Source organism: Danio aesculapii, chromosome 1 (assembly GCF_903798145.1).
Source record: "Danio aesculapii chromosome 1, fDanAes4.1, whole genome shotgun sequence".
NCBI lineage: Eukaryota > Metazoa > Chordata > Actinopteri > Cypriniformes > Danionidae > Danio > Danio aesculapii.
Genome location: NC_079435.1, coordinates 32688098 through 32706499, shown reverse-complemented (window position 1 = coordinate 32706499; position 18402 = coordinate 32688098). Strand labels below are relative to the sequence as shown.

The 18402-nt window shown below is 37.2% G+C and overlaps 2 protein-coding genes and 1 long non-coding RNA gene across 4 annotated transcripts in view; 1 reads left to right on the top strand and 2 right to left on the bottom strand.

Annotated features, from left to right (window-relative positions):
• Positions 1-18402, bottom strand: part of LOC130221004 (male-specific lethal 3 homolog) — a 170825-nt gene that overhangs the window by 18414 nt on the left and 134009 nt on the right. Inside the window, exon 4 of the mRNA XM_056453300.1 lies at positions 2638-2750. Coding sequence (XP_056309275.1) covers positions 2638-2750 — 113 coding nt within the window. The remainder of the gene's footprint in view (positions 1-2637; positions 2751-18402) is intronic.
• LOC130230032 (uncharacterized) lies at positions 5781-7200 on the bottom strand. Its single transcript, XR_008837898.1, has 3 exons — positions 7139-7200; positions 6209-6348; positions 5781-6092 (listed from the first exon to the last, which is right to left on the bottom strand). It is a non-coding gene; the product is annotated as an uncharacterized LOC130230032 (long non-coding RNA).
• Positions 13136-18127, top strand: LOC130230004 (uncharacterized). Of its 2 annotated transcripts, XM_056458955.1 has the most exons (9): positions 13136-13300; positions 14506-14821; positions 14902-15057; positions 15532-15624; positions 15774-15911; positions 16013-16105; positions 16569-16618; positions 17393-17495; positions 17804-18127. In XM_056458955.1, the coding sequence occupies exons 2-9, from the start codon at positions 14624-14626 to the stop codon at positions 18107-18109; spliced, it is 1137 nt and encodes a 378-aa protein (XP_056314930.1). In that variant the 5' UTR covers positions 13136-13300; positions 14506-14623; the 3' UTR covers positions 18110-18127. The 2 variants fall into 2 exon arrangements, with proteins under 2 accessions (XP_056314930.1, XP_056314923.1); XM_056458948.1 differs by lacking the exon at positions 13136-13300 and having other exon boundaries at positions 14347-14821.

Genomic DNA, 18402 nt, shown 5'->3' with positions numbered 1-18402 from the left:
CCTCCGCTGCGTGACACCCCTCCACGCTCTAGGCCAGGGGTGTCCAAAGTCGGTCCTGGAGGGCCGGTGTCCTGCTGACTTTCGCTCCAACTTGCTTCAACACACCTGCCTGGAAGTTTCTAGTATACCTAGTAAGAGCTTAATTAGCTGGTTCAGGTGTGTTTGATTAGGGTTGGAGCTAAACTCTCCAGGACACCGGCCCTCCAGGACCGAGTGTGGACACCCCTGCTCTAGGCCCTCTGCAGCTCCACTCTCCAGGTCTTCCTCAGCTCCATGCTCCAGGCCCTCCTCAGCCCCATGCTTCAGGTACGCCTCCACTACATGGTCCTGGCCCTCCATCCCCCCCCCCCTCTTACGCCTCCGCTCCACCTCCCGCCTGAACAGTATTAGGAGTGTCTGGAAGCCACTCCTTAGAGGGGGGGCTCTGTCATGATCACCAGCGATCATAACTTCCTAGATCGCTGGATCTCACACACAATAACCTATGGACTACAAATCCGCATTCATGGACTACATATTCATACATGCCCTGTTCACACACACACATGCTTCCTCATTTCCACAGCTGTTGTACAGACACTATTTTAACAGCACACACTCTCACTTCCATTGCCGAGTCTTGTTATCTGTAAAGTGACATTTCAACGCGTTTCCTTAGTCTTGTTTCTCCGTGTGTTTACCCTAGCCTTGTTCCTAGTTATCCCTGTCTGCCGCCTGCCTTCCGACCTCTCGCCTGATACATTTGACTATGATTCTGGACTGCCTTTATACATCTGTTTGCACCTGTGTTGACCATTGCTTGCCTGACTTTGATTAAACCTCTACGTGGATCCTAAATTCAGTTGTCTCTGTCACTCCCCGTGTTGCACCATGTGTCAGAATTTTGCCTCTTTATGGTCTCTTCTTTTAAACTGAACCCAGAAGAGCTGAAAACTGACTCCGTTACAGCGCCACATTAGTCAAACCGGGTAATTGAAGTTCAGAATTAGACCTCTTTTCATGCAACTGTTGTACATTATCTGTTAATAAAATACAGCATAACAGTCAAAACTATTTTGGTTAATGATGGTCAATTAGTAATAACTCATTATTAACTGAACTGTTGTACAGAATATTTGTCATGTGCAATCATGCAATATTGCATGTAAATAGGAAAGCTTAATTTATTGCATTTTGATGTGTTTGAAAGGTCAAATCATTTTGAAAGACATTATAATATATGGTTAAAATGTATTTGGTTACATCACACAGTTTAGCATTTTGATTTGCATTGTAATTTTGCAGATGTACCTCCAGGTTGTATTGCTGATCATATTATTTAAATTCTTCTTTACTGCAGGTGCTGTCAGACAAAATCCCCTTCATTGAGCATAAAACATAATTATTTCTGTGAAATTTAGCCCATGTCCAGTCTCTATACATCTTTTGACTGCTTTTATCTCGACCAGCAACTTGTTCAAGCACTTGAACAGAAGGCATTCTAGTACAATACTCGTCACCAAGGAGGACACCTGCATTCAAAAACATGGCCGCTCAACTCAGCCCAATCAAGCTAAATTTATTATAATGTTATTATTATTAGAAGAATTATTTATTATTTGCATATTCATATTTGTTTAAATAATAACAAGTTTACATTTATCCACCTGTCGGGTTTTTGGAGACGTATGCATCACCATATTGGGCATAAGAATAGAACGTGTGTTTGGATATAACTCAGTTGTTTGACCACACTTTGTTATTATTGGTCATTTATTCATTTGCTGGAAATTATAACTGAATTTAGAAACAGTTTTGAAACAAATCCTTGTTCTTAACAAACGAAATGAAATATGTAGGCTGATAGATGTCTTCAGTGAAGTGCGTACAACACTGTTTCTTTATCTGCGAAAGTAAAGGAGTAAAGTAAAGAGTAAAAGTAAAGTAACAAGGTTGGAAATTTGAGGACTTTCTAACTGCTGTGGGCTCAGTAAATATCTTTGCTTACCCCATCTGAGGAGCTGCTCTATCCCTTAATAAATGGTGACAAGTGGTTGAATTATTAGACCTTCCAGAAAGCACACACGCTGTCACAGTTGTAAGTGATTGTTGTGAGGTACCTTAAGTTGCTTTTTATGCTTTTCATTTGCATGCAGTCCTTCTACATCAACACACAAGCAGTGTAAGAATTTGTCTGCAGTTGTCCATATTTGAATTTTACTATTGTATCACAGAACAATCTATTTATTTATTTTATTTATATTCTTTAAGTTGCCAACAAAAGAGCTCTATAAGGTCCATCTTCAAAGACAAAAAAAGTCACATGGAGATGAAAAAAACTAGCCATTATAAAAGAAAATCTTGAAATAAAAATACTGGAGCATCAATTTAAAGTGAAAACTATAAAAAAGAGCATCTGTTATATGTTAAAAAGTGTATGTTTGTAAATATGTTTGTAATATATATATATAAATTTATTATCGACTGAAGCATTCAAATTAAGCACTTTCATTTGAGGCAAAGAAATTTCTTGAACTGTTTTCATACTCAATAGACAGACTTTTGCAAAGGTCCCACATTTGCATTTATTACAAACAAAAAATGTAGCAGAACAGTGTCTATCTTGAGATAAATGAGCAACGTGCTATTCAGACTCACCTCATTTAATTCATAATTCCTCTGGATTTCCAGCACTGAGAAAAGCCCTCCAGTGAAATCCTTGCTGGGTGTCAAGGGTAAAGGAGAAGAAGAGCCACTGTGAACAGGGGTCTCTATATAAGCAATAGAGAAATACATTGAATAATTAGTATTTATTCAGTACTTCATTCATTAATTTTCCTTCGGCTGAGTCCCTTAGTACCTACAGCGCATGTGTTTGGTTTGTCGAGAAAACCGGAGCACCCTGAGGAAACCCATGTGAACATGGGGAGAACATGTAAACTCCACACAGAAATGCCAAGTGGTGCAGCTTGGACTCGAATTAGCGACCTTCTTGCTGTGAGACGACAGTGCTAACTACTGAGCCATCATGCAGCCTATTCAGTACTTTAAAATGAATGAATGAATGAATGAATGAATGAATGAATGAATAATTAAATAAATAAATAGTGTAACTATCAGCATGGAGATCTACATGAATTTTATGGATTCAATAAGCTCAGTTAACATAACCAGCATTTGTCATAATATTTATTTTAGAAAATAAATAAGTAAATCAATATTTTTTTTCTGACTACTTGGTCAAAAAGATATGAAGGGAATTTAGTAGCAAACTCAAGAGCTTGCTAACCTGAATGTGAGAACTTGTCATATAAATATATTGTTTTTACTGAAATGTGCATTCACTTTCGTTGTACAACCTCAAATTGGCACTTATAATAATAATAATAATAATAATAATAAGAAGAAGAAGCAGAAAAAGAAGATTAAGCTGAGTAGTGATGCGAGTCTAGATTAAGCTGAGTAGTGATGCGGATTACCTGTGTATTGATGTCATTGCTCCAGCCACTAAAATTACTATTTTTTATTGGTAAATAAAAATCTGTAAAAATATTTGATATTTACCCACAATGTTTTCCAAACATTTCACAAATGTTTCTTTCACACGCCACATCACGCTAGTTGGTGCCGTTTATTGGTCATGCTGGTTCACATGCATTTAGTCCCTTCAGGATTTCACAGGAAACATTTCTGACTTTTGCGGTTGTGAAAATATACACAAATTTACAGATATTAATTCATTACTTTTTTGTACCATCTGTTCCACCCTGGTCATGCTATGTTTGATCTGTTACCATCAAGCAGATGGTAAGACAAGAGAACATTTAAGAACAGTTTATTTATTTATTTTTACCCCATGTCAACTGGGGCAAACCCATGTGAACACGGGAAGAACATGCAATCCTCACACAGAAATGCCTCCTGGCCCACCCAGGTCTCGAACCAGCGACCTTCTTGCTGTGAGGCAACAGTGCTACCCACTGAATCATGTTTCACACACAGAGGTCATGGTTTGGTACGTACCAGTTTTGGGGTCATGGTTCGGTATGGGTATGGTACAATAGGAATTATAACAAATCCCCAGTGCTTGATTTTTCTATATTTCTTGTGTTGCTCCTACTGCTCACGGCTTTGCACTCTTGCTTTTTACATTTTATCTTCTCATTCAGCACAGTGTTTAAATGACACAGCTTGAAGACCAACATTGAATCTACAAACTATCTGTATTAAAACTTTACTAATAAAAGCAAAATCTTCAACTAAACAACATCCCACACTGTTAATTTTTGTTTTGTTGAATGAAATTTAGCCCTCCCAATGACTGGTGATCTTACAGAAACTACACTCTGGGCACATCTTGACAAAGAGTTGTATTTTTCTTGTGATACTGGCTGCAGAGATGGCAAAGTGACATTTCCTCTTCTGTATGGCCTGCTTGTGCTGGATTATGACTGGCATGGAGAATCTGCTTCTTCGGGAAAGCAGGAACAAGTAATTGCAGAGATGGCATACCTCCAGCAACATTATCCCAGCGGTATCACAGGATTCAATCTCGAGACTCCACTTGAGACCATGAAGCTCCTAATCACTTACTGCAAATACTTCTTGATGTTCAGTCAGTAGAGCTATTAACATCCCTTGCTGCTGTTCGGTGATTGTTTCACTTGCAGAACTGAATAGCTGGCTGAAATATTCCAGAAGGGTTAGGAAGGTTAAATCCCCAGTTTTTGCATACAACAGCATTGACTGGAACCTAGCTAGCTCCATCTCTCTTTCTTTGATCAGGATGTGCTTCTATGAGCACTCCAAAACAGTTTCCTTGAGGTAATGGCCTACTGGAAGCAGTGACATTACACAACCTGACTGGAATCCTCTGTTCCATGTTAATCATAATACATAAGACTCCATCAGCCAAGCTAACAAGCTCTAAGACTCCAGGGAGTTCTGGTTTTGGGTCATCAAGTAGACCCCATACCAGACATTCACATTCTAGCAGCACAGTGAATCACTCTTTAGCATTACTCTGGATAGAGCATAGTCCATCCTCTTAAAAACTGTTACACTTAAAAAAGATTTTAGAAAAAAATCTGACACCATGGCACAATAAGCACACGTGTGCCTTAAAGAAAGCAGACTAGAAAATGGAACGTAGATGGTTTTTCGTTTGACTTGGAAAGAAAGTATACATAACTTTAGAAAAGCTTTAAAGTCTAATAGAAGAAAATGAACACAACCAAAGGGTCCTGTTTAACACAGTGGCCAATCTAACTAAAAATAAAGCATCATCATGCATTTCTCAACACAGCAGTAATGACTTTAAGAATTTCTTCACATGCAAGATTGATGATATCAGAGATAAAATAAGCACCATCAATCTGCCTCCTATAGCATTGTGCCAATTGAAGCACTGTAGATCGTTAATGAACTTTTTCAGCAGTAGGTGAGGAAGAACTGTCTAAACTGATAAATTCCACCAAATCAACAACGTCTATGTTAGATCCTATACTCACTTAAAACAGTTGGGTTAATAATAACCCAACACGTAACCCATAGATGGGTCAATTTGGCACCGACCTTCTGTTGGGTTATTTTAACCCAATCCATTGGGTTGATAAGGTTAACCCAACAATTTGGGTTATAAAAATAACTAATTTGTTGGGTTATTTTGCCAAAAAGTGGCTTACCCACTATATAGTAATAAATTATTATTATTATTGTAGTAATCTTTATATGTAAATAAAAAAATACACCGCTTTTATTACATTGGCAATGCTTTATTTAAATCCATGAATTTAGTGGCACTCCTTTCACAATAACAAATGCCTGATAGCAGTTTAGTTCATCCCCAAGCAGCAGGACAAGAGGGTTCTGTCTCTGTTGCTCCTCCTCCTCTAAGTACTGAACGAAATACAAGTATACACACATGAATGAAATAATGTCCAACATTTATTGTCATAAATAATGCACCTAGAATTCGCAAATCAACAAATTCTTGTTTTGCCTCCTGGTATGAGGGCCGAACCATCTTGCTGCACAATCTGTATAGCAGTGGAGAAAAGATAGCTGGCAGAGTTGTTAAAGGACCATCTCCAAAGTGGAATCTCCAAGGCTGTCTTTATATTAAAAAAAAATCAATAATAATAATTAAACTCAAAACAAGCCCCTCATATCACAGGTGAAATGCTACAAATTGGGATTAAAACAGAGCTGTTATGCAGGATTGTCTCACCAGATTAAATGTTTGCTTGAACTGGTAGATCCAAGGCTCTCTTCTTTTTTTGCAATACGAGAGGGTCTGCAGTGATGCATCTCCCCAAACCTCAAAAAGTTTCTTTGGTGTGTGGGTATAAAATACCCGTCCTGAGCAATCTAAAAATAAATAAACAAAAACAGCACTTAAATCCATGCCATGCAAACAGTACACTGGATTTATTAAAGGGATATTTTACACAAAAATGGAAATTCTGTCATCATTAATTCACCCTCCCCTTGTTCTAAATCTCTCCTCAGATAAACACAAAACATGATATTTTGAACAATATAGGTAACTAAACCATTCTTGGTCCACAGTGAAATGCCATAGCATTTTTGTCTTTGGTTGAAGTCAGTGGGGACTATTAAGTTTTTGATTTGCTTTGTCCTTTAAAGTTATCAATTGTGGTCAGCAGAAATAAATAAAAAACAATCAACAACTTGAGGGTGAGTAAATGATGAATACACCCAAAAATCAGTGAAACACCCATACACTACGGCCAATTTAGTTTATTAAATTTACCTATACTGCATGCATTTGGACTGTGAAGGACATGCAAACTTCACACAGCAATGCCAACTGACCCAGCTCCAGGACATGATGGATTCGCCTCTGCTGCTGAATGAGTGTTTCACCGATTTTTGGGTGTATTCATCATTTACTCACCCTCAAGTTGTTGATTTATTTCTTCTGCTGAGCACAAATGATAAATTAAAGGACAAAGCAAATCAAAAACTTCATAGTCCCCACTGAACAGAGGAGAAAATGCTATGGACTTTCACAACAAGAATGGTTTAGTTACCTACTCCTCCATATACCAAATGATGTTCGCTCCAACCTTAAAACAGAAATTTTAAATTTGCACATGTATGCCGGACAAAATAACAACAAAAATCATGTACTTACCCAGTTTAGCAATGGAGAAAAGATAACTGGAAGGCTGCAAGTGGTCATCTCCAGGGGTGCCTTAAACAGATAAAGAGAAAAAAAAAAACTATGAAAATGTGCTTTTAGCTGCATGATTAGTATTTTATGTGAGTTGTTAAGGTGCATCACATTTGCAAATTTGGTGGGCAAATAAGGTCCATTTTACATGGTCAATTGTGCACTGATGTTCATCAGTGTGCTTAATTCTCATGCTCAGAAACTTGCAAAAGAGTCAAACTCCTGATAACAATTTTCTACTGAAATAGCTGGAACCTGTCAGTAAATTTTCATAATGCAATAATTAATATAAATAGGTTAATGTCTGTAATATTGCAATTTATTTGGTCAAATGTTCCAGGAGTGAAGTTCTGAACTGTGCTTAGACTCTATATCAGTCATCTGTACTTACCAGTGGCCTCATGCCTAATACAGAGTCTAATACCAAATTCACACTCAAATAAGGCACAGAAATGCTTTTGAAAGAGACATTTGTATCTTCACACACTACAGGTGCTGTTCAGAGAAGTATAAATGAATTTACAGAAGAATTACAAATGTATAATTTGATTTTAAGACATATGGTGATGTAAAGACACTTTTACAGTATATGATATTGCTTAACTGAGTGTATCTGTGCATTTTTACATCATGTACATATTACAAAATACAGAGCTGTTGTTTTCTCACCTCTCAACAAGATTATCAAGGAGGATGAAAACTCGCTCTGTCCAGAGCAGCCTACAATGAACAAACAAACAAAAAATTAAATAAACCACAAATTAACATGAGCTGACAGACAACATTTATCAGTTGAGGGGTCACAGCATCACTAAAATCTCACCTGAATTGAAAACTGGGTAAGGACAATGTATTTAAGGGCTTTGTATTATTAGCATATATTACTACTATTATTATACAAAGCTAGCAGATGTTACAATTCTTATATATATATATATATATATATATATATATATATATATATATATATATATATATATATATATATATATATATATATATATATATATATATATATATAATGTTTTAAGCTTACATTTAATTGTGGTATGACATATATAACCGATTAAACATTTATATTAGCATCTAACATTATCAGGGTTGTGGTTTCATCCCTGTAGGTTTGTATGAGATGTAGGGAAAATGCAATTTTCAGGGCCTTTAATAAAGTACACAAAAACACTAATAATAACAACATTTAACTTTCAATAGTTAATAATCAAGTACCTTAAAATGGATAATGAATCTTCTTCTGGTAAAAGATGATGTAGCAAGCTTCAGCTCTGCTCTTGTCCAGGAACTTTCTCACGTTGCGATCCATTCAGCGCCCTCTGGCGGCGAATAATAACCAATAATAATATAATGCTCGGATGCAGTACTTCTTGGGAAAACCTTCCTGAACAAAATGTAGCACATAAATGTGTCTATATTAGCATTTAGTTGTTACAATATGGTTTCCTAGCGAAAGTCCAGTGTTTTTTAAGACAACATAACATACCTTCAACAAGACTGGACGCGACTCCGGTTTGATGTCTCTCCTGGGTCCTAAAGACAAAAATGACGGCGGAATATCTCAAATACGTGTATCATTTCCTCCAAAACAACTGTGGAGATGAACACGGAGGTAGAGAAAGCGTTTTTATCCGCATATAGGTCGGCCATGAAGCGCGAACGTTTGTATCATCAATAATTAAGAGTCCAGGTGAAACAGATATAAAAAACATGACCCGAAGAGGCAATTTGCTGCATTTATGCTCTAATTTACTGCATTAGAGCTTGCATAAACTTTATAACGCAAGAGCAACATCACGTGCGCATATTGATTCAGCGGTTCTGTGTCAGTTCAATCAGTTGACTGTTGAAATTCAAAAATTGTAACCCAACTGGTTGAGTTATTAAATAAATAACCCAAATAAAGGTTTAAAATAACCCAACAAAGCACCAAATATTTTTAACTCAACCATTGGGTTAAGTAAATAACCCAACGTTTTTTAGAGTGTACTTGTTAATGTAGAGGCATCATACCGATCACAAGTACACTTTGGGGTACCACAAGGTTCTTTGTCCCTTACTTTTCACACTATATATGCTACCACTATGCAATATCATTAAAAACATGAAGTCAGTTTTCACTGTTATGCCGATTATACACATCTTTATATCTCCTTTCTGATATTAAAAATTGGATGACTGAAATGGATCCTCATCTTCAGTCAAAAATTTGGGGGTGATTTTTGATAGCAACCTGTTGTTTGAAGGGCAGATTTTAAGCATCTGTAAAACAGATTTTTTTTTTTTCATTTTAAAAATGTTGCCAAAGTTTGACATATGCTATCAATGTCTAATGCGAAAAAGTTTATTTATGTTTTCATCACCTGTCAGATAGACTATTGTCGCATAGAATATACTTATCAAACTTCAGCTGGTTCAAAATGCAGCTGGTAGAGTGCTTTCTAGAACAAATAAATATGATCATATTACTCCAGTTCTTTCACTATTGAATTGGCTCCCTATTAAATATCGTATAAATAAAAAAAATTAAACTGTCAGTTTAAAACTGGATTAAAGACACATCTCTTTGCATTAGTATACACATTAAAAAATAAATAAATAAAAAACAACAACACAAATCCTCTAGAGGATTGTTAGGTTGCATTAATTAGGGCCAGGAACACTTCCCAAAAGACATTATAATTTGAATCGCATCTACTTTATGTTAGTCTGTTTTTCATCAACCCAAGGTTTCTATAATTCTGGACCAGGCTGTATTCTGAGCAGATGATGTGGTGGTCGTAGTGGAGTGGAGAGCATTAGACTGATTCCTGAAAGACCCCAGTGACAGACGAGTCTCCACATTGATCCCAGGGGCCAGCCTGAACACTCTCCGGTGACCTACTCACACCTGCAGCCTCTCCACGATAGACGTTCAACATTCTCCAGTGCCTAGATTGCAGTTCTGCACAAGAAGTTTGGCCAGAGGAGAAATGGTCATGTTCAACTGAGCCTGGTCTCTTTAAAGGTTTTTTTCCTTGACTTTTATCAATTGGTGAGGTTTTGTTCCTCACCACTTTTACCACTGGCTTGCTTGATTTTGGGACTTGTGAAGCTACGGATTTGCTCTTCAGTGCAGTGAAAATTAAACAGCACTTTCAGAAGTGAAATTAAACCACACTGAAATGAACTAAACTGAACTTCAACTCTGAAAACTGGCCTGACACAGTTTCAATTTACTTGAACTTCTATGTTAAGCTGCTTTGACACGATCTACATTGTAAAAGCGCTATAGTAATAAAGATGAATTTAATTAGCTGCATGCTCTTGTCTGTTCCTGTATCGCCCTTGCCCATACAACCACCTCTTAATAAACTGCTTTTGAATCCTCACCTCTGTTGCCAACCCAACTCATTCAAGTTGGGACCAGGAGATTTATTTAATTTAAGCTTTTGTACCGTCAAGTCAAGTTCTTCAATAAGTAAATTAGCGTGACATCATTCTCACCACTCGTTGTTAATGTGGGGTATATATTGTAATATTTTATCAAAGAAATAATTAAAATCAGATTGGGAGAAGTTGTTAGCATACATGTCACTGTAGAATTTATATACCTTCTCACTAATTAATTTTTTATTAATCTGGGGTCGCCACAGTGGAATGAACCGCCAACTTATCATCTGTTTTACACAGAGGATGCCCTTCCAGCTGCAACCCATCACTTGGAAACATCCACACATGCACACTCATTTACACACATACACTACAGACAATTTAGCCTAGACAATTCAACTGTACCACATGTTTTTGGACTTGTGGGGGAAACTAGAGCACCCGGAGAAAACCCACGCGAACACGGGGAGAACATGCAAACGAATTTGCCAACTGACCCAGCCAGGGCTTGAACCAGCAAACTTCTTGCTGTGAGGCGATTGTGCTACCCACTGCACCACCGTGCTGCCCTGTACATCATTACACATTTATTAATTCATCCATTTTACTTCGGCTTAGTCCTTTTTTTCATCAGGGGTGGCTACAGCGGCATGAACCGCCATCTCATCCAGCATATGTTTTATGCAGATGACCTTCCATGCTGCAACCCAGTACTGGGCCAAATGCGTTTATTCGATTCACCTATACCATATGTCTTTGGACTGTGGGGGAAACCGGAGCACCCGGAGGGAGAACATGCAAACTCCACACAGAAATGCCACTTGACCCAGCCGAGGCTCGAACCAGTGACCTTCTTGCTGTGAGGCGACAGCACTACCTACTGTGCCACCGCGTCACCCCTATATTATTAATAATAACTTTTAATAATTCTGAATATGTAGGTTAACTTTAGGTACTGTTAACTGAAAAGTCCATTTATATTACAATAAACTGATCTACTCTTCCATTGAGCTGACAAAACAACGGTCTAATTAAAATAAAGACCAAAACAAATTTTAGGGTTATGAAAACAATTAGTCTTATTGGGTTAACAGAATTTAGTGAGCATGCATCCTTATTAGCACGTCTATGTGACTTGTTCTGCATGCAAAGACAGACAATCAAATGTGGGTACAAATATAAAATGATTACAGAAATATACAAAACATGCATCTAAGCTCAGGCCAAACCTTGTATTAAGATATGTTTTTGTCTATTTGATCACAAATGGACAATGCTAAGTATAGGTGCAAACAGGGTGCAAAACATTTTGAGCTTAAAGACTTCAAGGGTTAATAGAAAAGATTGCTTTAAGGATGTACACACTAGGCATAGTTGCCTTGAACCAAGCCTGGATGTGATTGTTCTCCCTTCCCTCTCCCCCGATGGTCCACACTGCATTTTTACCTTTTGAGCCTGAGCATGCTTACAGCATCGATGATGTGACTATTCAGTTTAACAGAGGAGAAGCGCTCTTGCTCAGTACAATAGAGTTTGCTTTAATTTGATTGTTTTGCATTAATTTAAGTCGTTAATTGAACTTGTTATGCAGTGACACACAGTCAGATCTTTTGCTAAACAAATCCACTGCTTTTGACGCTCATAAATTTTCATAAAAGTCATTGTGCTGCATGTATTGGGAGGTTTGCTGAAGGTGGCAGCTGACATGCAATGGGGGTTTGTATTTTTTATAAACTATGACAGTTCGCGTTCATTGAAAAATAAACATGACTATATATCCATATGAAACAGTCTCCTAAAAGTGACGTCACATGTTCAGTTTTATGTTCGGGTGTGTTTTGCACTCACACTACAATCATACCAAGCCCGAGCCAAACCGAACCACTCTCCAGACCACCGGGTCTTCCAACCGGGTCAGTGGCGCCAAACTGAACCACGGAGCAGGTATGGCACGGAGCACTCACACTTGTCAAATGAACTGGAAAATGGGGGTCAAATGTGCCTGGGCATGGTTCAGATAGTCTAGTGTGATAGTCTACACCCTAATAGTGTGAGACATTGTACTTTTATAAAACATTTCTGTAAATTTTATTTACAGTCCCTGGATATAATGGTAAAGTAAATGTAAGTAAAATACATGTTAAAACAACTTTAAAATAACATAACATAATCTATAAAAAATAAATTAAAAAAAAGTGCCCAAGAGATATTCATTCATTCACTCATTTTCTTTTCGGCATAGTCCCTTTATTAATCTGCCGTTGCCACAGCGGAATGAAACGTCAACTTATCCAGCATATGTTTTATGCAGTGGATTCCATTCCAGCTGCAATCCATTACTGGGAAACATCCATACACACTCATTCACTATGGACAATTTAGCTTACCCAATTCACCTATACACTCACAGAAATGATTCATGGCAGAGTTAGTTTTTATGCATTTATATCTATTTAACTTTATTTAAAAACTAATATTTTTAAAATCTATACATTAAAAGTAAATATACTCTAAAAGATTTAATCAATTATACAGTTTATTTAATGCAATTAGTTAATAAATACTAACATTGTTTGAATAATAAGAGTTATAAAACAAACAAGATTCTGTTATTTAAAGTTTATGTGATTGGTTTTCATCAAAGTTATGAAAAAAAATCAATTTGGAAACAGGAAATGACATCACTTTCGCTGGACACAAGCCCTCGGGATATTGTGGGAATCCGTCACACACATGTTGGTAAGTAATCCGAAACATCCTTTGTTGTATGGCTCCTGTTCTAATTATTTTTTTTATTTAGCATCGAGTGTATATAATATTAATCCATTTATGGTGAGTTTTATGTAGTTTGTGATTTTTTTAAACGGTTTTATCGTACATTGGTTTACCGGAGAATACAGATGCCTGTTAGAATCATAACTTCAGTAAGCTTAGCCAAACAACTTTAAAATGCATCAATTAATCAAATTAACCCCGAAAAGAACTTAAATTACACTTTCAGTTTTTATCGTACAGATAAGAGCAATACATCAATCCAATCTGTTTAGTGTCTACTTTTTTTGGGTACACTTACAATAACAACAAAAGTGTGTGCTTTTGCAAAATAAGGAAAGTAAACAGTGTACGCATTCTTTCTGTCTCTTCGTGAACCGTTTTAGCGTCACTAAAATGATCTGAAACTCCGCGAAAAATAAACACACAGACATGAGACATATATCTGCAGAAAGCTTTACGTGTCTACTTTTAAATGCAGCGAGTGCATGTTGAAAACAAATATTGTTTGATAACGTAATCAGTGTGAAGCCAACACTATGTCCAGTTTCTCAGTCTGAGCTCATTATTTTTAATGCGATCCCGCCCACGAGGCGTTGTTATTACCATGTGAGACGCGTGCGACATGAACACTGGTCAGAAAAAACTGCGGAATCTCCACGAATACATGAGATATACATGAGAGACATACCTGCATAAAGCTTGGAAGCTGCACTTTTCAACTCATTTTGAAAACAAATGTTGTCCCGCTTGGTTGTCCCTCTAACTCTCTCGGCAGAGCACGCAGCACGCCCACAAACAAACACAGCGCGCTGGCTTGAAAGATTAAATTTTCGTTCTCAGGAATAAATTGGGATTATGACCTATTGAACCTCACGAGACCACCGTGATCTGATGCTGCTTTATTCAAAACGTGACGCATGTTATACGTGTTATTTATTGAAGTTTGGAAAGAGTTAACTAAGACTGCGATTTATTTTGGGCAAAATATATATAAAAGTTCTTAATATTTCAGATCAAAACTCAGGTGTGTTTTAATCAGCTTTGATCCTATCCGAATCACCCTTTCTTCTGCATTAACCAATTTATGCTGGTGCAAGGTGGTGAAAGAAATTAAATTACAATTCAACAGAGTCATAGATGTCTATTTATTAAAATGTTTTTCTTCTCAGCCGAGCTGGACATCCTGAGGTTACAGTCAACTCTTTGAAGAATAAACGAAGAGGCCAGGAGAAGCCTGCTGCTAACGTGAAAAAGCCCAGGAAGGCAGAAGTTAATTTCTGTCCAAGCATGCCCAGTGGTGAAAAAAGAGAGAGTATGGAGGCAAAAAGAGTGGCTTTACTGACAGAAGTAAAAAAGAAGAAAAAAGATGAGGCTGAGATCAAGAAAATGATGCAGCATACTTTTTCAAGGAGGCAGGAGGTTCTTCAGGAGCCAGCAATTGCAGAGTTTGTAGACAGATGGCTGGCACTTTTTGACATCTGTGAGGTAAGTGTGAAGTGTAGTAATTTGTTCTATCAATGTTTACAAACATTTAAAATCAGTATCCTATGTGTTGTCTTTTACAGATCAACTTTGAATTTATGCGACTGACAACTGTACCTCTGACCTCCAAATTCCTTGGAGAACTGGACTGTCACTCTGGCAAACTGATAGAGATTTTTAATGCCAAAGGTGGTGCTGCAGGAAGAAAGATCAGCGCCATAATGGCCCAGATGAATAATGTACGTGTTTGTCTAATCTGATAAATATATGGTTTGTGTCATCTGTGAAGCTTGCGAAGCTCATATGTCAGTTTTTTTCTCTGACTTCTGACGTTTGTGAGCTTTACTGAGGTACCTAGCAAAAACAAAATTTTACCAAGATTTTTTTACCTAATTTGTAGTATAAAATATCTTAAAACACTTCCATAAAAATTTATTAATTTATATAAAACAATATCAGTGTTATCGAAACTTGCTTTTAGCATTTTATACTGTAAAGCCTTGTATATAGAATAATAAAATTAAACAACAATTAAAATTAACTGAAATCAATGGGAGTTTACTTGCTTGATAGAAAGATCATCTTATTTTAAGGAGCCTGAAAATGTTTCCATAACAATAAACTTTATAAGATTGTTAGTTTTTGCAGTGTAAAACAAGGTGATTGGTGTGGTCAAGAAGAGAAATGTCTTTGAATCTGTTGGCTTTTAACAGAATGAAGATGTCAATGTGAGGCGAGATTGTGTGATGAGCTGTCTGAGCATCTATCTCAATGAAGACCTGGACACACTTGTTAAAGAATATGTGGTATGTATCAGAATAGTGTGCCAGTAATTTTTCCATCTAGATAATATGGATTGTTCATGAGAATGGAATGGACATGAGGACACATTGACCACCAGTATTTCAACATTGAGTCCATTGGGTTGTTTTGAAAAAAAAAAAAATCATGCAAGGTAAATGGTGGTAGAGCTGTCACTCTGAGGGAATTAAATCCGCTTGGTCCAGAGGAACCTGAAGATGAAGTTGTCCGGGTTCTGGCACCCACATGCCCCTTCTCCGCCAGAAACAACAATCCTCGCCTAAACAACAAGGTGATGACACAGACATTTCCTAGTGCTCATGAAACTGAAATGATTTTACTGCATTGATATGATTTTGGAAATGTTTATTAAGAAGTGCCTTGTATCACCAGGATGCATGTTCTGGACTGTCTGCTTACGAACTCAAGCGCCTTGAGAACATCGTGCAAAAGGAAGCCTTTTTGTCGTCTCTGAAGATATGGCAAGTATGTGGACATTTTAGTAAAGGACTAATCAGCTGTTTTCCATTTCATTTGCCCTCTCCCTACCTCAGTCTCCACCCTACTCTCCTCCTTAGTCTCTTTTTCTCTCCCTCCTGCTCTTTCACTGTTGTCCCCCACTGTACGGTTCTTCTCCCTTTCTTTTGTATTTAATTGTTATCTTACAGGTGTAACATAGATTTTAAAAATATGTAAAATTAGATTTTGGTGGATTCTTGTATTTTTCTTTAAAATATAGTTTACAAATATTGTAATTTCTGTCTTCATCCATTAGCACACCTTTTAGTATAATTATGGTTGCTGTCTATACAGAAAAACAAGGAGATAATTATTCTTCTTTGTCTCGCCCTCTCTCTCTCTCTCTCTCTCTCTCTCTCTCTCTCTCTCTCTCTCTCTCTCTCTCTCTCTCTCTCTCTCTCTCTCTCTCTCTCTCTCTCTCTGTCAAAAGGTAGTGGAGGATCTGAGGCAGTCAGTGAAGCCAAAGCCCAATGCCAAAAGGTAAATAAAGCAGTACAATTAAAAGCATGGATCTTTTTACTGTTGGGGCTAATGGATGTGGAGTAAACTCTATCGTTTTATGTAATGATAGGAGCTTTATAGCAGTAAGTGACGTCATGGTGCACCTGCGGTTTATTAGAGTAATTTCATTGGAAGAAACCGCTTCATCAGGATGGAACTCTTAAAGGGATAGTTCACCCAAAAATGAAAAGTTTGTCATCAATTACTCACCTTCGTGTTGTTCCAAACCCGTATCACCCCCATTCATCTTTGGAACACAAATTTAGATATTTTGGATTTAATCCGAGAGCTTTCTGATCCTCCCATAGACATCACTGAAAATGCACATTTAAAGTCCACAAACATAAAGTCTTTATTTTTATAATTTTTTCAGCCAAAAAGTATTCTTGTTGCTTTATCATGTTCAAATTGAGTGACCCATGTCACATGGACTACATTAACTATGTTTTTAGTAGGTTTGTGTAATTTGAATGTGCACTTTCAGTGGTGTCTATGGGAGGATCAGATCCAAAATATCTTGATTTGTGTTCTGAAGATAAACAGAGCTGGTATGGATTTGGAACAACACGAGGGTGAGTAATTTTATTTTTGGGTGAACTATCCCTTTAAGTTTCAGCTTGATGGACATACTACACTCATCCTGACTTGATTGTCAGATTATAAATTGTTACATTGGCAGAAAGGTGCACAGCATTCATGAGAAGGGTCTCCATTTTTAGTTAACTTTTTTTTAACTGCATTTTTTTGTGGCAGGTTAACGGCTTCATTGGAAGAAAAATCTCTGCAGTCTCCCCGGAAATCCCTCCGTTCTAAAACAGAAAACCTCACCCCAAGTGAAGGGTTGACCCATAATCAAGTGAGAACAAGACTAATACTTGGATAATTTTCAGATATTATATAGTTGTTGTTACATTAATAGAAAATTGCACAACTGGAGATAAAAATGCATTGTGTTGTTGTTAACTTATTATCCACAGCCTTGTGACTTTTATTTTTCCAGGCTTTAGGGGGTGATCAGGTCTTAAGGTCATTATCCTGAACTTGCATCCATTCCGTTCTCATGAATGCATATATGCTGTGTGCTTTAATGAAAAGATGTATGTATGTATGTGTACGTGCATGCGTGTGTGTGTAATATTATAAGTGTGTGTTTATACATTCCAGGACATTGAATCCAGAGAGGCAGAGGAAGACATGGCAGGAAAGACCATGGGCATCTACAAAGTACAATCAGAGGATCATGGTCAAGGTGATGGACGCTTCACTGATGTCCGTGTTGTGCTGGAAGGTGTGGAGGTTCTCCACAACCTGCAGAGTGTCACTCATGCATGCGTTATGTTATATGGCCTGATCTACGCGCTCAATTTGAACTACCCTAAAAGCCTGAAGTGTACATTTGAGGTGTACCAAAAAATCCTGATGGACCTGGACTCAACCAAGCTTTCCCCGAAAGTACAGACACTGGACTGAAAATGGACTGGACTGAAAATGGATCTTGGAGTACAGTTTTATTTTTTATTTATTTATTTTTTAGGGTGTCCAAGCAGTCATGTGATGTTTGAGTGTGGCTGTGTAAGTGGGTTCATATGGATGGTTTCCTAAATGTTGGCTGATGTTAACTTGGCTCAATCCAGAGTTTTGTATCAAAGACAAATATAAATAAATCTGGAATTTTCCAGTTGGTCTATTTCAATGTGATGCATTGTTTAATTTGGTTTAGTATATAAGCATACATTAAACATGATTCAAATAAATGTTATTTA